At 36.2% G+C, this 16,711-nt stretch overlaps 3 protein-coding genes and 1 long non-coding RNA gene across 10 annotated transcripts in view; 2 read left to right on the top strand and 2 right to left on the bottom strand.

Moving 5' to 3' along the window:
- Sin3A (SIN3 transcription regulator family member A) overlaps positions 1–9,672 on the bottom strand; it is a 29,627-nt gene extending 19,955 nt beyond the window's left edge. Inside the window, exons 1-2 of one of the 6 annotated variants that reach the window (XM_074176423.1) lie at positions 9,342–9,672; positions 648–1,624 (exon numbers count right to left, since the gene is read on the bottom strand). In XM_074176423.1, coding sequence (XP_074032524.1) covers positions 648–1,604 — 957 coding nt within the window. In that variant the 5' untranslated portion in view covers positions 1,605–1,624; positions 9,342–9,672. Of the gene's footprint in view, positions 1–647; positions 1,625–6,136; positions 6,461–8,185; positions 8,346–8,366; positions 8,573–9,341 lie in introns of those variants that run through there. The other 5 variants (XM_074176419.1, XM_023170162.2, XM_074176421.1 and 2 more) reach the window with 5 other exon arrangements.
- Positions 9,673–9,792: 120 nt separating this feature from the next.
- sel (canopy family protein seele) lies at positions 9,793–12,143 on the top strand. Of its 2 annotated transcripts, none has more exons than XM_023170167.2 (3): positions 9,793–9,915; positions 10,314–10,636; positions 11,919–12,143. In XM_023170167.2, the coding sequence occupies exons 1-3, from the start codon at positions 9,909–9,911 to the stop codon at positions 12,054–12,056; spliced, it is 468 nt and encodes a 155-aa protein (XP_023025935.1). In that variant the 5' UTR covers positions 9,793–9,908; the 3' UTR covers positions 12,057–12,143. The 2 variants fall into 2 exon arrangements, with proteins under 2 accessions (XP_023025935.1, XP_023025934.1); XM_023170166.2 differs by lacking the exon at positions 9,793–9,915 and adding an exon at positions 9,970–10,256.
- Positions 12,144–12,633: 490 nt separating this feature from the next.
- On the top strand, positions 12,634–16,446 carry LOC111513961 (RAD51 recombinase homolog spn-A). The gene is made up of 5 exons (XM_023170185.2): positions 12,634–12,839; positions 13,118–13,465; positions 13,637–13,845; positions 13,908–14,037; positions 15,311–16,446. Exons 1-5 carry the CDS (start codon positions 12,750–12,752, stop codon positions 15,554–15,556), a joined length of 1,023 nt encoding a protein of 340 aa, XP_023025953.1. The 5' UTR covers positions 12,634–12,749; the 3' UTR covers positions 15,557–16,446.
- On the bottom strand, positions 12,766–12,980 carry LOC141482722 (uncharacterized). The gene is made up of 2 exons (XR_012465684.1): positions 12,913–12,980; positions 12,766–12,862 (listed from the first exon to the last, which is right to left on the bottom strand). It is a non-coding gene; the product is annotated as an uncharacterized lncRNA (long non-coding RNA).
- Positions 16,447–16,711: the final 265 nt, after the last annotated feature.

Genomic DNA, 16,711 nt, shown 5'->3' with positions numbered 1-16,711 from the left:
GACCAGAGACAATCTGTTAAGCCTTCCTATCGAGGAGAGTCGTTTTGGCAATTTGCTACCAATTTAGACGTTGCTCGGTAGGAGCCAAGAGCTTCCAACGCCGCTTGACTGTCCGAGAATATTTTTATTGACTTGTGAGTGAGGTTGGATTTATACAATCTACAATAGCGTAAATTTCCGCTTAAAATACAGTCGCATAGGTTCCTAGGCAGGTCGATATCTCTGTCCAGGATGTGACTGAAAACACCTGCACCAGAACCGGAAGGTGTTTTTGATCCATCTGTGAACCAACAACTATCTGCTCTTAATATTTGTGCAGACATGTGATAAAAATCTATAAATAGCTATTGAAAGACGAATTTCTTGGCTGTTAAAATATCTCAGTATTTAGTTATGAACAAACTGAAACTAAACATTTCCGAAACTAAGACAAATATGCTAATGAGATTTATGTTAGGATCGACGATAAGAAGTTTGAAATTGTGAAATAATTCAAGTAGTATTTAGATAGCAAGCTAAGCACCTAAACCGCGAAAAATGTCTACTTCAAAATGTGGTCTCAAACTCATCGAACATTTTGAAACATACAAAAATAATAGATTTTAAGCAAGTGTTGGAAGCGGCACGTCGTTTCCCTGCGTACTCACCTTAATCTTGTTGACGTAGTTGATGGCGTGATTGAATTCGACGGGCTGGTTCTGCGGCGTCTCGGTGTGCCCGCCAAGCGCGTGCGTAACCGCTGCCTGTGCCGCGCTCAGCGAGAGCGCGGCGTACGATGGCGCGTTGCCTCCGTACGTCGAAGGCGAGTGGTGAACTACGGGCGGCGGGGGCGGCGGTTGCGGAGGCGGCACTTGCGGCGCGACGGGCGGCGGCGGCGCGGCTGGAGGAGCCGCAGGCGAGGGCGCCGACACGCTGATCGTGCCCGAGCCCTTGAGAATCATCGCGGAACGGTGCTCCTGCGGCATCGCCCCCGTCGTCGGACTCGGCATGCTAACCGACACTTGGAAGGCATAGCCCTGATCGTTGCGCTGCACCTCGATCTTGTAGCCGGGCGGCAGAAACGTGTTAAAGCCGACGATGAGCTCGGGGAAGCCCTTGAAAAGGTTCGAGACGCGTTGGATAACGCCCGGCGTGTCGATGCTCTGGCTCTTGAACTCTTTCATGATGTCCAGGAAGTCGTTGTAGACCTGCGGCTTCGAGCCGAACTTGTACTTGACGAGGTCGAGATAGGATAGCGCGTCCTCGACTTTCAGACGCTGGCTACCTGGCGGAGATTCTTGAAGGGCGGCTGTGCCTCCGCCTTGAAGGACGGTAGCGCCGCCACCAGGGGGAGGCATCGCCTGGGGCTTGAGCGCTTGCGGGGAGGGGGCGGTCGTCGCAATGGCCGCGTAGCTGACGGGCGGCGGCGGGGCATACAGGCCCGACTGCATGCCTTCGCTGACGACTTTTACGGTGCCGGGCGGGGCGGTCGAGTAGGACAACGCCGGAGCCACGTTGGGCAGGGACTGTTGCTGCTGCCGGTAGAGGGTGGAAACGCCGGACAGGACTGACGGTTCGTTGATGCTCGATTCTTTACCGGTCTCATCCACTCGCAGACGTTTCATTTCAAATCACATCGAAGCGGCTGTAACAAAAAAGAAAAACGTTATTTTTTTAATGGGTTCGGTAAACAATTCAGACATCGATAGGATATCGGTAGAAAAAAAAAAAGAAATCGGTTTTTCAAATAATAATCATTCCAGAATCATAACAACTCATCGACAACTACACGCCAAATATCCATAGCGAATATATTTCTAATTCCAAGGCAATCTTATGTAAGATTGTACTGTATATAGTCGAAGTAACCGATATAGTAATATTAAAGGTGTCGGCGAAGTCAAAGGCCAAAAAAACCAATACAAAGGAAGTATGCCGCAACAAATTAGTCCACATGGACTGAAGAATTGACGGTTCGTATTGGATAATTTTTACTAACAGAGTTTTATGGTTGGCTGAAGAGTCATAAAATTAAATTTGAAGTCATGTTACGGTGACCAAAAGAATGTAGCTATGAGTACCGCCGTTGTGTGTGTTATCAAAGGGGAACTGCTGGAAGGTAGGGGGCGCTATATCTTTTACTTGAACTATACCATCAGTGTTACATTCTGTTAACACTTTTGTAATGAAGTCAATTAATTTCGATCAAGTAATAAATAATACAATCGAAAAAACCTGTAATCTATTACTACTTGTCAAAAAAAAAGAATCGAACAGATTTATGGCTCACGGTCACGGAACACAAATTTTATTGGTGTTCTATGTCACAGTGCAATGGCACCACACATATAAACTGTATAAATATAAATATGATTGATCGTAAAAACTGTGTAAACCAAAGAATAACCTTTACTGTGTCACCAATGAGATATAAATATGAGTATTTTTTAAACATAATAATGTGCAAGGAGCAGCTATTTAGTACTTGAATCATTGAGAATGTAAAAGCTATCTCTCTTCGATTTACAAAGTATAACAATCACCTAGAGCTGTCTATTATTAAATGCAAATTTCAATTGTTTTCTCTTCCCTTTTCATTCTTCCCATGTGTTTTGTCACGTATTTTATTAATGACGCATGGTATTTGCATGTCTTTGCAAAGTGTCAGTCAAATCAAATGACCGTATAGTATTTTTTACAACAAATGACAGACAAAGTTACACATTCACTAATGTATCTATTGAATTGATGTACCCATAATTTTTTCATCTCTCGTTATATTTTGGCGCCTTTTCTTCTACGGACCAAACAAATCCGATCACATCAATCGGCGGCGGAGGCACATAAAGCGATTCTGCTGCGAAGTTTGCAGTGTCGAAGGTCAGCATCTAGGCGTTCCTCCTCTTCCGTCGCTTACAGAACTTTCAGAACGGGGGACAGTCCATTTTGCTCCAAACGCGGCTAGCTGCTAACTGAATTCGTAGTACGCAGTAGGCGGGTTACGGATATACACAAGCGAATGCACAAAATTGACGGCATCCCACATTTTATACGGGTGCTCCATTTTATGGTTTCAAAGATACTGATATTTTTCACAACACCTTAAGGCGCGTTACAACAACTATAAGCAACCTAGTTACTAACGTTTATATTTCGAGCAATCTTTCTTGTACAAGTGTTTGGATGCTTCTCTATTTTTATTTAAACCTGCTTCCTCATTTTGGACAGTTGTAACAGTATCTACGAGTCGTTCCATTTCCATATTATTTTGAAAAAAAACATCTTATCATTTTCAAACCAATGAATACTAGTTACAGAACGTCGGCAGTTTCTTTGTATGGCATGAGCGGCGTGGTATAATATAATAAAATAGTGCGGTTTTATTTTTCATAAACCTACACAGATTTCTTTTTTAGTAGTAAAGAGTAATGACATTAGTCTTTTATTTAGCTGTTCATATTGACTTCGTACAGACTATACCTCAAATATATCAAATGGTCTGAAATATCAAAGTCAAGCAAGGGACAAAATTGTTTGAACAAACAGGTTTTTCAACTCATCCCTATTGGGTAAAGACTTGTTAGTCTAACGTTTTCTTGTAACCCCCACTCTTCGATTTCACATCTTATTAAAGAAATGACGATGAATATCCCGTAGGGACCACAATTAGCAAGCATTTAGTTCCTTGAGAATTTCATGCACATCATAACTGCCCTTCTCACTAGACAATTTCAATTAAAATTATCGCGCGACAAAATAAATTCAAGCGACCTAATACACACCCCTTTTTCGGCATACGTGATGAGGAAAGGTTGCGATTGCGTTGGTTTTATGTAGTGAATTATTTCTGAGGTTAAGTAAGCATCAATGTTTCGTGTAGTTTTCAGGTGGATAGATGGTTACCTATTTCAAAATTGAAATCGATAGTTATCAGCATACTTATGAGTGAATTTTATCAAAGGTCATTACTATTAGTTACAAGCTCATGCGACGTTATGACAGGAAGCATTTAGGCTGGATATAGAAATCTTTGTCGAGTATTTACATTGTAAAGGTTATCATTTCACAGAAGATAGTGTCAAATGATATTTCATGGACCAAACTCCACAAGAGTGGCTGGACCACCAGCCACTACTCTCAAAATAATCTTTTGTGAAATGAAATGTCAAGTAAATATGTTCCTTTATCAACAACAGTAAAATATTGGGTAGCAGAGTTGCAATATTTATTGGGTAGCAAAATAACGAATTAAAGTTTGAAATGCTACCTCATGCACCTATTTGCCAGATTCAGCCCCCTCGGATAATTTTTTGTTCCCAATATAAAAAATCAACGCTTGGTAATGAACTACAATGTCTTTAATTGTATTTGAAAGCAGTGCCGATGACTCTGACACTTTTTATCGGCTTATTTTTATTATAACTTAACCATTATCAAATGTGCGAAGAAAAAATTATCGACGCATCTGTGTGTGTCCACCTACACGTTCAATGCATCTAATTGCCCGATCATAAAATTCACAAACAGTAGATCGCAACACACTTGTTGGGGAATATTTCTGCAATGAAATCGTATCGCATTTTTAAGCTCCTGAGCATTAATAAATGGTCGATCCTTGTTAAACTTTTGCTTTAAATATCCCCATAAAAAAAAGTCTAATGTAGTGAGATCTGGTAAACGAGGAGGCCACCGTGGGCCAGTATTTCGTCCCAACCATTCACCACCAAACTTTCCATTCAACCGTTCTGAAACAATTGTAGTAAAATGAACAGGACATCCATCATGTACAAACCATAATTCATGTCGTGCTTGAAAGCTCATATTGTCCAAAAAATCCGTTAGTTCGTTTTCCAAGAACTGTAAATATGTACCACAGGTTGTAGTGAAAAAAAAAACGGCCCTATTAATTTTTTGTTAACAATATCGCACCATACATTTGTTTTTTAATAATATTGGTTTTTATTGTCACTGACAAAATTTGGATTTTCGTCCGACAACCACCTACAGTTTTGGGAAGAGACAACGCCATTTGTTGTGAACGTGGATTCGTCTCCAAAAAGAATGTGTTTATGGAAATCATGTTGATCTTCTATTTGTCCTCAAACCCACGTGCATGTTCAAAGATTTTCCAACGGTGAAAGAAGTGATGTCGGCAGTTTATGGCTATTTTGAGGAGCCAGACAGTATCGAACTTATTGAATGTCGCTGGGAAGAGTATAATAAAGCTGCAAGATTATGTTGAAAAATGAATTTTTTCCAAAATTTTTGTGTTTTATTCGTTGGGCCGGGTAATTCTTGTACTACCCTCGTAACATGCCGAATGAAGTGCAAAAAATGTTGAAATAGAGTACAAAATTAGCCTAAAAGTAAGATCTAAAATGAATGTTAAAAAGTGAACCAAAGTAGTTCTGCTAGCTCAACAAGAGTTACTTGAATTTATTGTTACGGGACGATATTCACTTCACATACTACTCATTACGACAATATAGAGAACGATTTTTTGTTTCCCCCTGGTAAAACTTGCCCTACTATTATAATTTCGTGCTCGACCAATCGCGAACCCAGCATCCATCCTCTGCAATGTATTTACGAGTATGTTGCTTACATCAGTCGATACCTACATTTGTACGGCGTAATCAAAAAAAAAAAGCCGGCAAATGTAAATAACGATAAAATAGGATAAACAAGAGAGATAACACTTTTTAAAAAACAGATTCTTGTGTTATTTCCCTTTTTGATTGGCCAAGCTCCAGACGTGCATTATAGGAAATTGTTTTTGTTTGTCTGACTGACAGGTGTCGAAGAATGATGTGAAAAACGGAAACCGTAACGGAAAAGTGATATTACTCTCGACATTTTCTCGAATTCTACGTTACTGCAGATGAAACGCCTCCAGCTTTTGGTACAGCACTACAAAAGGTTCTACAAAGGAATCTGCATTCCAAACGAGGTAACCGGCTTTGAACTTAGAATATAAACATGTCAGTTACTTTCAGCTAACGTTATGCAATGAACACCGATAAATAATCTATTTCAGTCACTCAATATATCAAATAATAGGTGTATTTAGACGTCAAAATAGACAGTGACATAAAACTTTTGACAATTCCCGATGATAAAATCAAAACTGAGCGAAATACAACAAAGAATACGTTACCATTATTTCGGGAATGCCGCAAATAATCCACATCCTCGATATAAACATCTCACAAGAACATAAAGTGAACAAAACACTAGGAATTGTAACTAAAGAGTTCGACTTGACACAAAACGTTTAAATTACGCGACAACTGCCATGTTGAACTGGTGGAGTTCAGCTGATTGGTGAAGACACGCCCACTTATTTATTTCTGGCATAAACAAAACCGGTAGCGTTTTCCAGCAACATACGATCACTCTATTCTCTTCTTCCGGTGTTGCCAGGTGCAAAAAAAATCTTTTGATATGAAGACATTCAATGCACCTTAGAAATCACGGCATTCTCTTGAAGGTATAAAAAAGTAATCAAAAAAAGAAAGAAAGAAAATTAACAAAAACCAGACTCCAACATGAAATTCGCAAAAAGTTTAACAAAAAAAAAAAAGACCAACTGAGTGGTGATAGATTTTTTTGTTCTAGATTGAATCTATATTAGTTGTCTTGCCCAAAAAAATTAAAGTATGATTATAAAAGAAGCAGAGTAGCAGAATATAAAACTTGTTTACATTAAGAATTCTTTGGAAAGAGATACTTAAAATATTTGAAAAAAGAAATGTGGGTAACATCAGCATACGTTACAATCAGCGGTGACACTTAGATTTTTCTGGCCGGTCCACCTTTTCGTACAAACGGGAAAATCTGCAAACTCTCCTTCGCACTGTTCATTATTATGTATTCATTGATCAAAGTGACATTTATTTGAACGTGGTTAACAATGTCTCAAAATATGTTAACGTATTTGTGAATTCGTTGAAACAAAAAAAAATTATGTAATACATTCGGAAGAGTTCGTAAAGAAAATGATATAAAAATAGTAAACTCTTTTGGTTTTGGCTTTCTACTACTCCATCTTAAGCAATTAATCACAAAATAAACGTTTTACAAAAATGTAACTTTAACTTTCAGACACATATTTTTTTTTGTATAAAGATGGAGAACTGGAAAGTCAAAATATCTTTTTCTTTTAATATATATCATAATAAAGGTTGTGTAGTCATTTGTTGAGAATTATGACACTCTTCTGAAAGCAAATATTTTCGCTACTTGATGTTTGATTACTTCACAACGAAAGAATGATTGAAATAATTTTTAACGTAATGGAATACAAACATAATTGTCTACGTTTCTTGATTTGTTTCATTTCCTGAAGAATTATTCAGACTTTTCCCATTCTGCCTGCCTGGTTGGCTGAAAGTATCTGCTAAAGTTATCTATTTTTTTTTGACTATTTACCGGAATATATCAAATTATTTCTGTATTTTTTGTAATCCCTTTGACTTTCGCACCTCACCTTTTAAAAAGCATTCAATTTTTTTGAAAATATAAGCTGGTTTTTACAGAATTATGTCATGAAAAATTGACCAAAAACGCCGGATTTGAAAGTGCACCTACATTCTCCAAGTGATATTAACAGACTTGAATATCATTTCATAACGCAATCGCATTAGTGCCATCTGACCTACTTCTAAAAAGTAAGTGTAGTTGAACATTTTTGAATTCAAATGAATTTAAGAGTTTTGATAAAACTGTCTAGAGAATTCAGAAACTTTCATCTGGCAACACTGCTCACTTATCTCACGAATTTCGTCCACAAACAAGAACGCAACACCGAAGCTCGTGAGGCAAACCTTGAAATGGGCTCATTATATTTTTAAACAAAGACAGACGAGCCATCCGCGAAGAAGGACGTAATTATATAAACACGGAGAAAAGGCTGCAACCGCGTTGTTTCAATTATCTCCTAGATAGGTGTACCTGCCATTTATTACGTAATGAAAATAACAAAAGACGAAATAGGAGCGCGCGCAACCCAAGCCCCGAATTCCATTGGCGGTAAACCCTAATATCAACCCGGTTGCGCAATCCACGTAGCTGCAATCTGCAGTTTCGGCAGCATCGAAACGTCGTGGGACGATGCACCTGAAAAAAGGCCAACAGCGGAGAAAAGGCGAAGAAAGTCGACTCTATTCTATGTACCCGATTAGCAACAGCAACTTTCACGACTGACCTTGACTAGGAGAATCAAAAAGCACGTAGTAATCCTTGATCGAAATATTATGAAATGCTCGGTACATTTTTTCGTTGATTCTCCTTTCCAGTTATTTTCGGCTCCGATTCACGCCATACCAGGTTTCACCAGTAATGAGGTGTCACTAGCCAAGGGCGTGAGTTGTCCGGGGAAGACTTACATTTTCGCCTAAGTGCCAGTCAAGTGAAATCTATGTCGTTTTTTCCTGAGACATCTGCTCGAACACATAAAACGATTTAAAATGCACCACAAATACATGATCGTCTTTGAGTACGTCGCACAACGTAATCGTGAATCTACAGCATTAAAATTATTTACGATATGCCTCGAGAATGTGTACTCGCGGCCTGGCAACGCCGCGTGCCCTCTAATTTAGCCGCGTCGTTGCCGATAAACCGATACAGGAATTAGCCTTTATAATGTGACACCTTGCCAGAACGTTCACAACGAAATGGCAACGTCGCGCGATGAGTCCGCTCCCGCGAGCAAGGAGAGAGCTCCCGATTGGGCGCGGAGAGAATCGATAAGAGAGTGGAAGGGCAGGGAACCGGACGCATACAAAGCGGTATTGCCAGCGCTTGCTCCTAAACAGACGGCTCTTAGAGGTGAAAATCGCTTGAAAACTTTGTCAGTAAACAAATACAAAATGTTACAGAAATATTTCATAATTAATTCCAAAACTCGACTGCTCGCCGAGCGTTACAAAAGATCAATTAATGAACCGGTAATAATCCGAAAACGAAACATAACTATCACGAGATTGTTTACGTTGAACACCCATTTGGCACAGAAAAAAATCATGTTGCTTACTAATCTTTTATAACACGCTTTCCGCCGTTGCCAGGTCAAGTGTTCTCAACATCGCCGACAACAAACACCTAAATTTGGTATTAACAATCTTATTAGGAACGTTATAAATCGAAATTTTGACAAAAGAGTATTTCGGACACCTCACCTCCCACTTTGAAAAATATTTGGACTAAATTTAGAATATGCTTGAGAATCGGGAATCATTGCAGATGGGACGGAAAAGTTACATTTTCTCGGAGAAAAACCTACTCATTTAGATCGCACATATGTTGAAATGCATTGTAGAAAACTCGGAAATAAAGGATTGGAAAAATATGTCACTCACCTCGAAAAAGCCCCCTTGTCCTGGAAATTTTCTGCTCTCAACTTTTCCGATTGCACAGTTTTACGTTTCAACGACGATACAGACTTTTCACAGGAAAAATATAACTCTACACTTGAATTCATGAAAAGAAAATTATAACACATTCTGTTCAACCTCCTAGTACGATGACCGATTGGCGACTGGCTGCTTTACAATCTTCAAAGCTTGTTTGGACGAGTCCACCAGAATGGCCTGACCCGGCAGGTAGAAAGTATTATTACCTGAACGGTCAGAAAAATGCTGGAGTTGATATAACCTCAAAAAGGAAATCATTTTTCTCTAGGAAATAATCAAATTGTTTTATAAAATTGTTGGATTTTTGCAAAAATTCAAATTGTAACTTTGACACTTGATCCTTACTCCCCTTATTCATAGTGGACTATTCGAGATTTAGAATCGTGAATAGTTCAAAGTGTGTCCAAGTGCCTTGATGGGTGCGCTAGTGAGGCGATGTACTAAATATGAAAAATCCCGCCGATAATTGAATTGTCGTTTAAAAACCTATAAAGTGCTGCGTTTGACCATGTGATGATCGGTTAGAGATTGTTACACATTAATTTTTTAGTTTCGTTCTTATCTCTATATCTCAAATACTTTATAGCAATGTAGTATTTTACCAGTTTTTATTTTTATTGGCTATTCATAACTGATAAACCCGTTGGTAGATACCCAATCAGCATTCGTATACGTGTCAACAGAAATTATGAGAATTTAAGAATACGTCAGTTTGAAAATTTCGAGGAATTTTATAGAATTTTAAAATGGAATTAGAGTATAATCATTTTTTGATAGTGTTCCTGTGTCTATACAATAGTGCTAAGAGTCAGTCGATAAAGACTGATGTAAAAATTGATGCTAAAGAACTAAGATGTTTAGGTTAGGAAATTTTCGAATATTGTAAGACCTCTTATTTTCGAATTTTTATCATTTCAGTGTGCGAAACGAGCGTGCAAGAAGTAGCCAAGGCAATCAATAAGTTGGATCCTAACAAAAAAGTGGATGTAGGGGGCTACAGATTGGACATTGACGGAAATTACAATCACAAAGCTATTTCTGAGGCAAAGTCTGAGCTGGCTCTCTCTGAGATAATCGAAAATGTTTGCGAAAAGATGGATAACTATGTTCGAGCCACTTGGAAGTCAAATGGCACACTTACGCTCTTGAAAATGATCTCTGACGAGGGTACTATGAGCCCCAACTTTGGAGATGTTGATATCCTACAGGACGATGATTTGAATAAGAGTCTCAAGTATTATGTACGTTGACATTATCTCAGAAATTTATAGGCTTTACCACTCACAAAAAATCTAGCAAAAAATGCTTCCGTATGCTTGAAACGAGTAGTTTTAAATACTACAGTTAGCGTTGAGTTTTATGCGATTTGAAGAAATAATAGATCATTTTGATGTTATGAACGTTTGGCTTTCATAATATCAGTATGAAGACATTCAAAACTGTTGATATTTTCAAGTAACAGTGAGATATCACAATCACATGTTACAAAACTGTTGATACTGAAATTTCCCTTATTCTTCGTTTTTTCGAAATACTTTGAAGTTGTTATTACAGCTGATTAACGGAAACACAGATTTTTAAACAGATTTTTGAAAATGCCAGATTTTTCCAAACTGATCCCTTCACTACCAGTTTCTGAAACATTTTTTATCGACTGGTGCAGATAATTGATTACCTGAAAAGTATAGATTTAGAGGCAGCAAAAATTGATGACATTTCAAAATATTTTAAACTGTCAATTCTAATCAAAATTAAATATTTTGAGTAATCTCAATTAGGTCAAAAATTAGGTGTGTGATGAGAAAACCTTATATTTACATAGAAAATGACTTGGAGATGATGAATAAATTTCAAACAAGATTTCATTTTCAGCAAAAACCTTTTTTTAACATACAATAAATAACTCACCACCAAATGTGGATAATAATTTCAACAAAATTCATTTTGATGTGAAAACAATATAAATTGACTCCAATTTTAAACAAATTTTTGTGTCAATCTTTTGATTGGCTCAATTTCAGTTAAATTATTTACTTTGAGCAATCCCCTGAAAAAGCTAGAGAATTTAAATCATTCCAAAAGAATAAAATCAATGTTTATGATTTATATAAATAAACTTCAGATATGAGATTCATTTTCAAATAAGTTTTTTGTATATTCCATTATTCAGAGTTGTTCAAAATATGCATATCTATATAATAATTGAATTTTAACATTATTCATAATCATAATAATGATAATCGTTTATTTGGCACAAGACTACTTATAATGCACTGTTTGGAACCTTAGGTGTAGTAATGAATATTCATTTACAAGACTAATTCACAGCAAAAATACAATTATAAAAGGTCATTGGAATTGTAATTTTTAGTTAGTACATATAAAAAAATTTGACTTCAATATAATTTTTGTTTCAACTGGGCAGATGATGAATTATTTATAATCAATCAAATACAGTTTTCAAATATGGCAATATATTTTTTACCTAGAAATAATAGTTTATATTTTTTCTATTGTTTGTAGTGTGAAGAATTTATGGGAGAGTATGAAGAGGATCTGATAAAACTGTATCAAGAAGAACATGAAGATGTCCAAAAAGAATTTTGTGTGCTGCAAACCAAATTGTGTCCTTCCAAAAAGAAAGTTAAACAGGAACTATGATTTTGTTGAGTTTGATATTTTTTCCACTGTAGGCATTTTTATAAAAAAGTTATTTGTTAAGAATAAAAAATATTTTTTCTATCGTTACATTTATTTTTTATATTTTTGCCAGAATCTGAGGGCCTGCTTGTTTGCTTAACTATTTTTGAGAATAGGAATTTTTTCATGTTTATTTAAATATATTAGTAGTCAACGTTCGAGTTTAATCGGGGAGAGCTCTCAGTCGAAGAGATATGGCTGGACAAATTTGATACGTTGATAATTTTTTTCGTTTTCAGACGGTTTATATCATTTGCATATTGAAAATTGTCTAAAGTTTCAATTTTTTCATACTGCACAAATAGTACTTATTAACTATATGATCTTCATATTTCACGATGGGTTGATTTTATCTCAAATTAAGAATGTCATGTCAGTTTGTGGGCTTATATCGAAAGCACAAATGAATGACGTATAAGCATTCTTTCGTCGTTGTAGTTGTACATTTCAATAATTGAAACATTGGGTTAGTTAGCCTTGAAAATTCTAGCCAATAAAATAATGCCAGGAAAAGAAGAAGAAGAAGAGGAAAACATTTGTTTTTTATTTTGCTTGTTTTGAATTACATGTTAGCGGTTAATTGATGATTTTTTGTATATTATAAACGTTTTATTTCATTTTTGTGTAAATATATACTAATTTCTCACGTCCATCATGAGTGTTAGCGCTGCCTCAGTCGCTTCAACAAACACTCAAGACGAGGAGGTAGAAGAATGTGGACCACAGCCTTTAGCAAAATTGGAGGTAAGTTCTCTTTTACTTTTAGTCTAAAAATATGATAATGAAAATCTTTTATAACGTATTCAAAAAAACTCACTTTAATGTTAGTTTTCCTCTTGAAAATTTACGAAACTGCCTCGCCTCGCAGTAATATTCAAGTAATGAATATATAGTCACAAACTATTATTAAATTTTGCTAAATCTTAGTTCATGTGAATTAAAAAAAAATCCAGTATGATTCGGTCGAAAAATCCTCTCAAATTCAGTAATAACTAATAGTTTAAGCAAAAACATTTTTGTAGGGCAATGGAATCACTTCAGGAGACATAAAAAAGTTGGAGGAAGCAGGTTATCACACTGTAGAGTCTGTGGCATTCGCCCCCAAAAAGTACCTGATGTCCATAAAAGGCATATCAGAGGCGAAAGCTGATAAAGTTTTAGCGGAAGCTGCCAAGTTGGTTCCTATGGGTTTCACTACTGCCACTGAATTTCACCAAAAGAGGTCGGAAATCATTCAGCTGACCACTGGGTCAAAAGAGTTAGATAAACTGCTGGGAGGCGGGATAGAAACCGGATCTATTACTGAAATATTCGGAGAATTTCGAACTGGAAAAACTCAGTTGTGCCATACACTAGCTGTTACTTGTCAGGTACACAATTTCAGATATTTTTAATTAGTAAACGAGAAATTATTCTCAGTTTAAAGAATTGTTCTACAATAAAAGTACTCACCTTGAAACACAGCTTGAAATCTAGTTAACTCAGAGACACATTTTGTGTACAGAGCATGAAATTGTTAAGGACGACTTACCCTTTTGCAGCTGCCCATTGAAAGTGGTGGAGGCGAGGGCAAATGTTTATACGTAGATACAGAGGGAACATTTCGACCCGAAAGGCTGTTAGCTGTAGCGGAACGTTACCAAATGAACGGACAGGATGTTCTTGATAACGTGGCCTATGCCAGAGCTTACAACACAGACCACCAGACTACTTTACTTATTCAAGCTTCTGCCATGATGGCTGAATCTAGGTGAGAACTATCCCAGAAATTTCAGTATCAGAGACGCTTAACTTGAAATGTTATTGTTTTAGGTATGCTTTATTGATAGTAGACAGTGCCATGGCACTTTATAGAACAGACTATTCTGGTAGAGGGGAATTATCAGCAAGACAAATGCATTTGGCCCGATTTTTAAGGATGTTGCTGCGATTAGCAGATGAGGTAAGATTATATAATTATATATGTATTTCTATTGAAATACTGTGTATGTGTGTTACCTATATCAAGAACTCGAACTATGAAAAAAGAATGGTGAGCAGGATATTATCAGTTTGGAACCCCCGCTCCGTATTGTCAAAAACAAAATTAACAAAAGATGAGAAAACTAAGTGAACATATAAATATTTACTGCCAAAGTGCTGAAGGAATATGGTCCATAATGCAAGATATTATAAACTTTGTACTGTACTGCACCTCTTCTGTTCAACATCTTTGTTAATGACATTACAGAATGTTTTCAAATTCAAACTCTGCAATGTTCGTAGATGATCTTGAAATTTTCAAACTAATAAAATCATCACACCAAACATCAAACATGAAGTATAGGTGTATAAAATATAAATGATTAAAATAAAATATAAACTGTATATACATAAATATCCAAAGGTTACATGACAAGAACTAGGACAACGAATAAAAATATTTTTTTCACACACAGCACAGTCGCAATTTCCACACATTCTAAATAACAGGGCATCGTCAAAATATTCTTGTAGGTCATAATAGGCTTTATCACTTAATAGTTTTGTACATTTCTTTCTGAATATGATGAAAGGAATCTCTTCGATTCCATTGGGAAGTTTATTGTATATCCTGATTCCATTATATCCACGAGTTTTGAACCAAACATGTTTTTGGAATTGGTAGACTCAGTTTATTTTACAGACTTGTGTGGTCTGTGGCTGTAGCTGTAGATTCATAGTTCTCCCTATTTTTATGTATAATTGACGACAGTTTCCAATATAAATATTGAAATAACAGTGAGGATTCTATATTCTCGAAAAAGGGGTTTACATGAATCCTGCCATTTCGCTTTACATAAGTACATAAGAACAAATGAATATATGATTCCCCTTCATAGACTAACAGCAACTTAAAAAAGCGCCCACTATATGTCGATCAAGCTTTTTAATCATCTTCCTAACAGAATAAAACAGACTAAAAAATTGGAGTTTTCAAAAGATAACTAAAAAAACTCATAGATTTGAAGCCCTACGATTTGAACGCACATTTCACTGGAACATTCATTTAAAAAAACTCCTTGTTTGACGCCATTTCATTTTATGTTACCGACCTTTTGCAATAAAAGTTTGTAATCTACTCCAAATAAAGCTGTTTATTATTACGAAGAACACCTAGTATTTTTATGAACTTCAGAGAATTTCTGTCTGCTCTTCAGGTTATTTCATTATTCATAAATTTTTCTGTCATCCAGTTTGGAGTAGCTGTCGTGATCACAAATCAAGTTGTAGCCCAAGTCGACGGAGCCGCCATGTTCAACGCTGACCCCAAGAAACCTATCGGCGGAAACATCATGGCGCATGCTTCCACAACCAGATTATACCTCAGGAAAGGCAGAGGGGAAACTCGAATGTGCAAAATTTACGACTCGCCTTGCTTGCCAGAATCCGAAGCGATGTTCGCCATCAATCCAGATGGCATAGGAGATGCCAAGGAATAAGTTCCGCAAGGAACACAAACTCTGTTTGTATTATTTTTGTTGTAGAAATAAGTGAAGGATGTGCTGCTGCAGTTTTGAGGTATTTTCCATTTTCTTCCATATTTTTGAGGTTATATATGGGTTTTGTGTTGACAGTTTTTTGGGTTAGGTAAGTGTTCTGACATGTGACAAGAGAACTTGTCAGAATTATAGTGTTTTATGGCAGAGAACTTTAAATACTAACACTATGTTTTATGATTGATTTTAAAAAATAGGTTTTATGGTATATTGAAGATTTGAATTTAGAGTCATGACATTAATAATCAATTATGTTTGTTTAATACACAAATATTAGTTTTCAGTGAAGAGAAATATCAAAGAACTTTTTGTATATATAAAATGCTTTGCAAATAGTTCTAGGCAAAGCTTCTTTAGGTGAATAGTAACGGCTGAAAAACATGTTTTCTATATAGTTGAAAAGGAATTTTACCCTACAAGGGAAACCAGAGATTGGTCCCAAGAATGTTTTGGAAATACCCTCTTATCGAAGCATCACGTTAACTTTGAATCCAATTCAAAATCAGTAGTCATCTAGAAATGACTTTTTTGTTGTCAGGTTCTAAGAATATGGTGTAAATTTATTTGAAAATTAAATTTTAAGTGATTTTGAAAACAACTTTCGGTGATGTTCTCTATTCCTGAAGTTGCTTTCTTCAAAAGAAATGTATAGTTTTGACAAACCCTTGTGTTGATATTTGTAAATTTTGAAAGTCGAATTGGGATAATTTGATTTTCAAGAGTGCCTTAGAAAAGAAATTGTGAAAATAGGATCAAATGTTATTATAACAGTGAAGTTTTATGATAAATTATTTTTTGTTATAAAATCTGAATAAAAATAATGTGTCCAAAGAGTTTTTGATTTCTGTAAATGAGATTACTTCTAATCACCTACTGACAGCCTTTCACTAAGCTAGATTTTCTTGCTGTCTGAATACCTCTAGATATTGAATTTCTAATTCAATACATTTTTTGACTTGAAATATATTTATGTGTCGCTTTTATAAATTATTATTGCGACCTCAAAATTTGCAATGACCCGAAATATTCAAATGACTTTTTTTCTCGCCCTATATACAAACAAGTGGAGTAAATTGAATTGAAGAGTATTTGAATTCC

The sequence above is a fragment of the Leptinotarsa decemlineata genome, unplaced genomic scaffold (genome assembly GCF_025532065.1).
Source record: "Leptinotarsa decemlineata unplaced genomic scaffold, Ldec_3_MD MMD2_tig00001719_RagTag_RagTag, whole genome shotgun sequence".
Lineage (NCBI taxonomy): Eukaryota > Metazoa > Arthropoda > Insecta > Coleoptera > Chrysomelidae > Leptinotarsa > Leptinotarsa decemlineata.
Note: the sequence above shows the minus strand (reverse complement) of the source record. Positions and strands in the feature narration are given on the sequence as shown.

Excerpts from the sequence above, each read along its gene's own strand:
- sel (XM_023170166.2), top strand. The coding sequence starts at position 10,142 with ATGGAATTAGAGTATAATCATTTTTTGATAGTGTTCCTGTGTCTATAC. Across the intron at positions 10,257-10,313 it reads TAAAGAACTAAGATGTTTAG|TGTGCGAAACGAGCGTGCAA; the intron begins GTTAGGAAATTT and ends TTATCATTTCAG. Across the intron at positions 10,637-11,918 it reads ATAAGAGTCTCAAGTATTAT|TGTGAAGAATTTATGGGAGA; the intron begins GTACGTTGACAT and ends TATTGTTTGTAG.
- LOC111513961 (XM_023170185.2), top strand. The coding sequence starts at position 12,750 with ATGAGTGTTAGCGCTGCCTCAGTCGCTTCAACAAACACTCAAGACGAG. Across the intron at positions 13,466-13,636 it reads CACTAGCTGTTACTTGTCAG|CTGCCCATTGAAAGTGGTGG; the intron begins GTACACAATTTC and ends ACCCTTTTGCAG. Across the intron at positions 13,846-13,907 it reads GCCATGATGGCTGAATCTAG|GTATGCTTTATTGATAGTAG; the intron begins GTGAGAACTATC and ends TTATTGTTTTAG.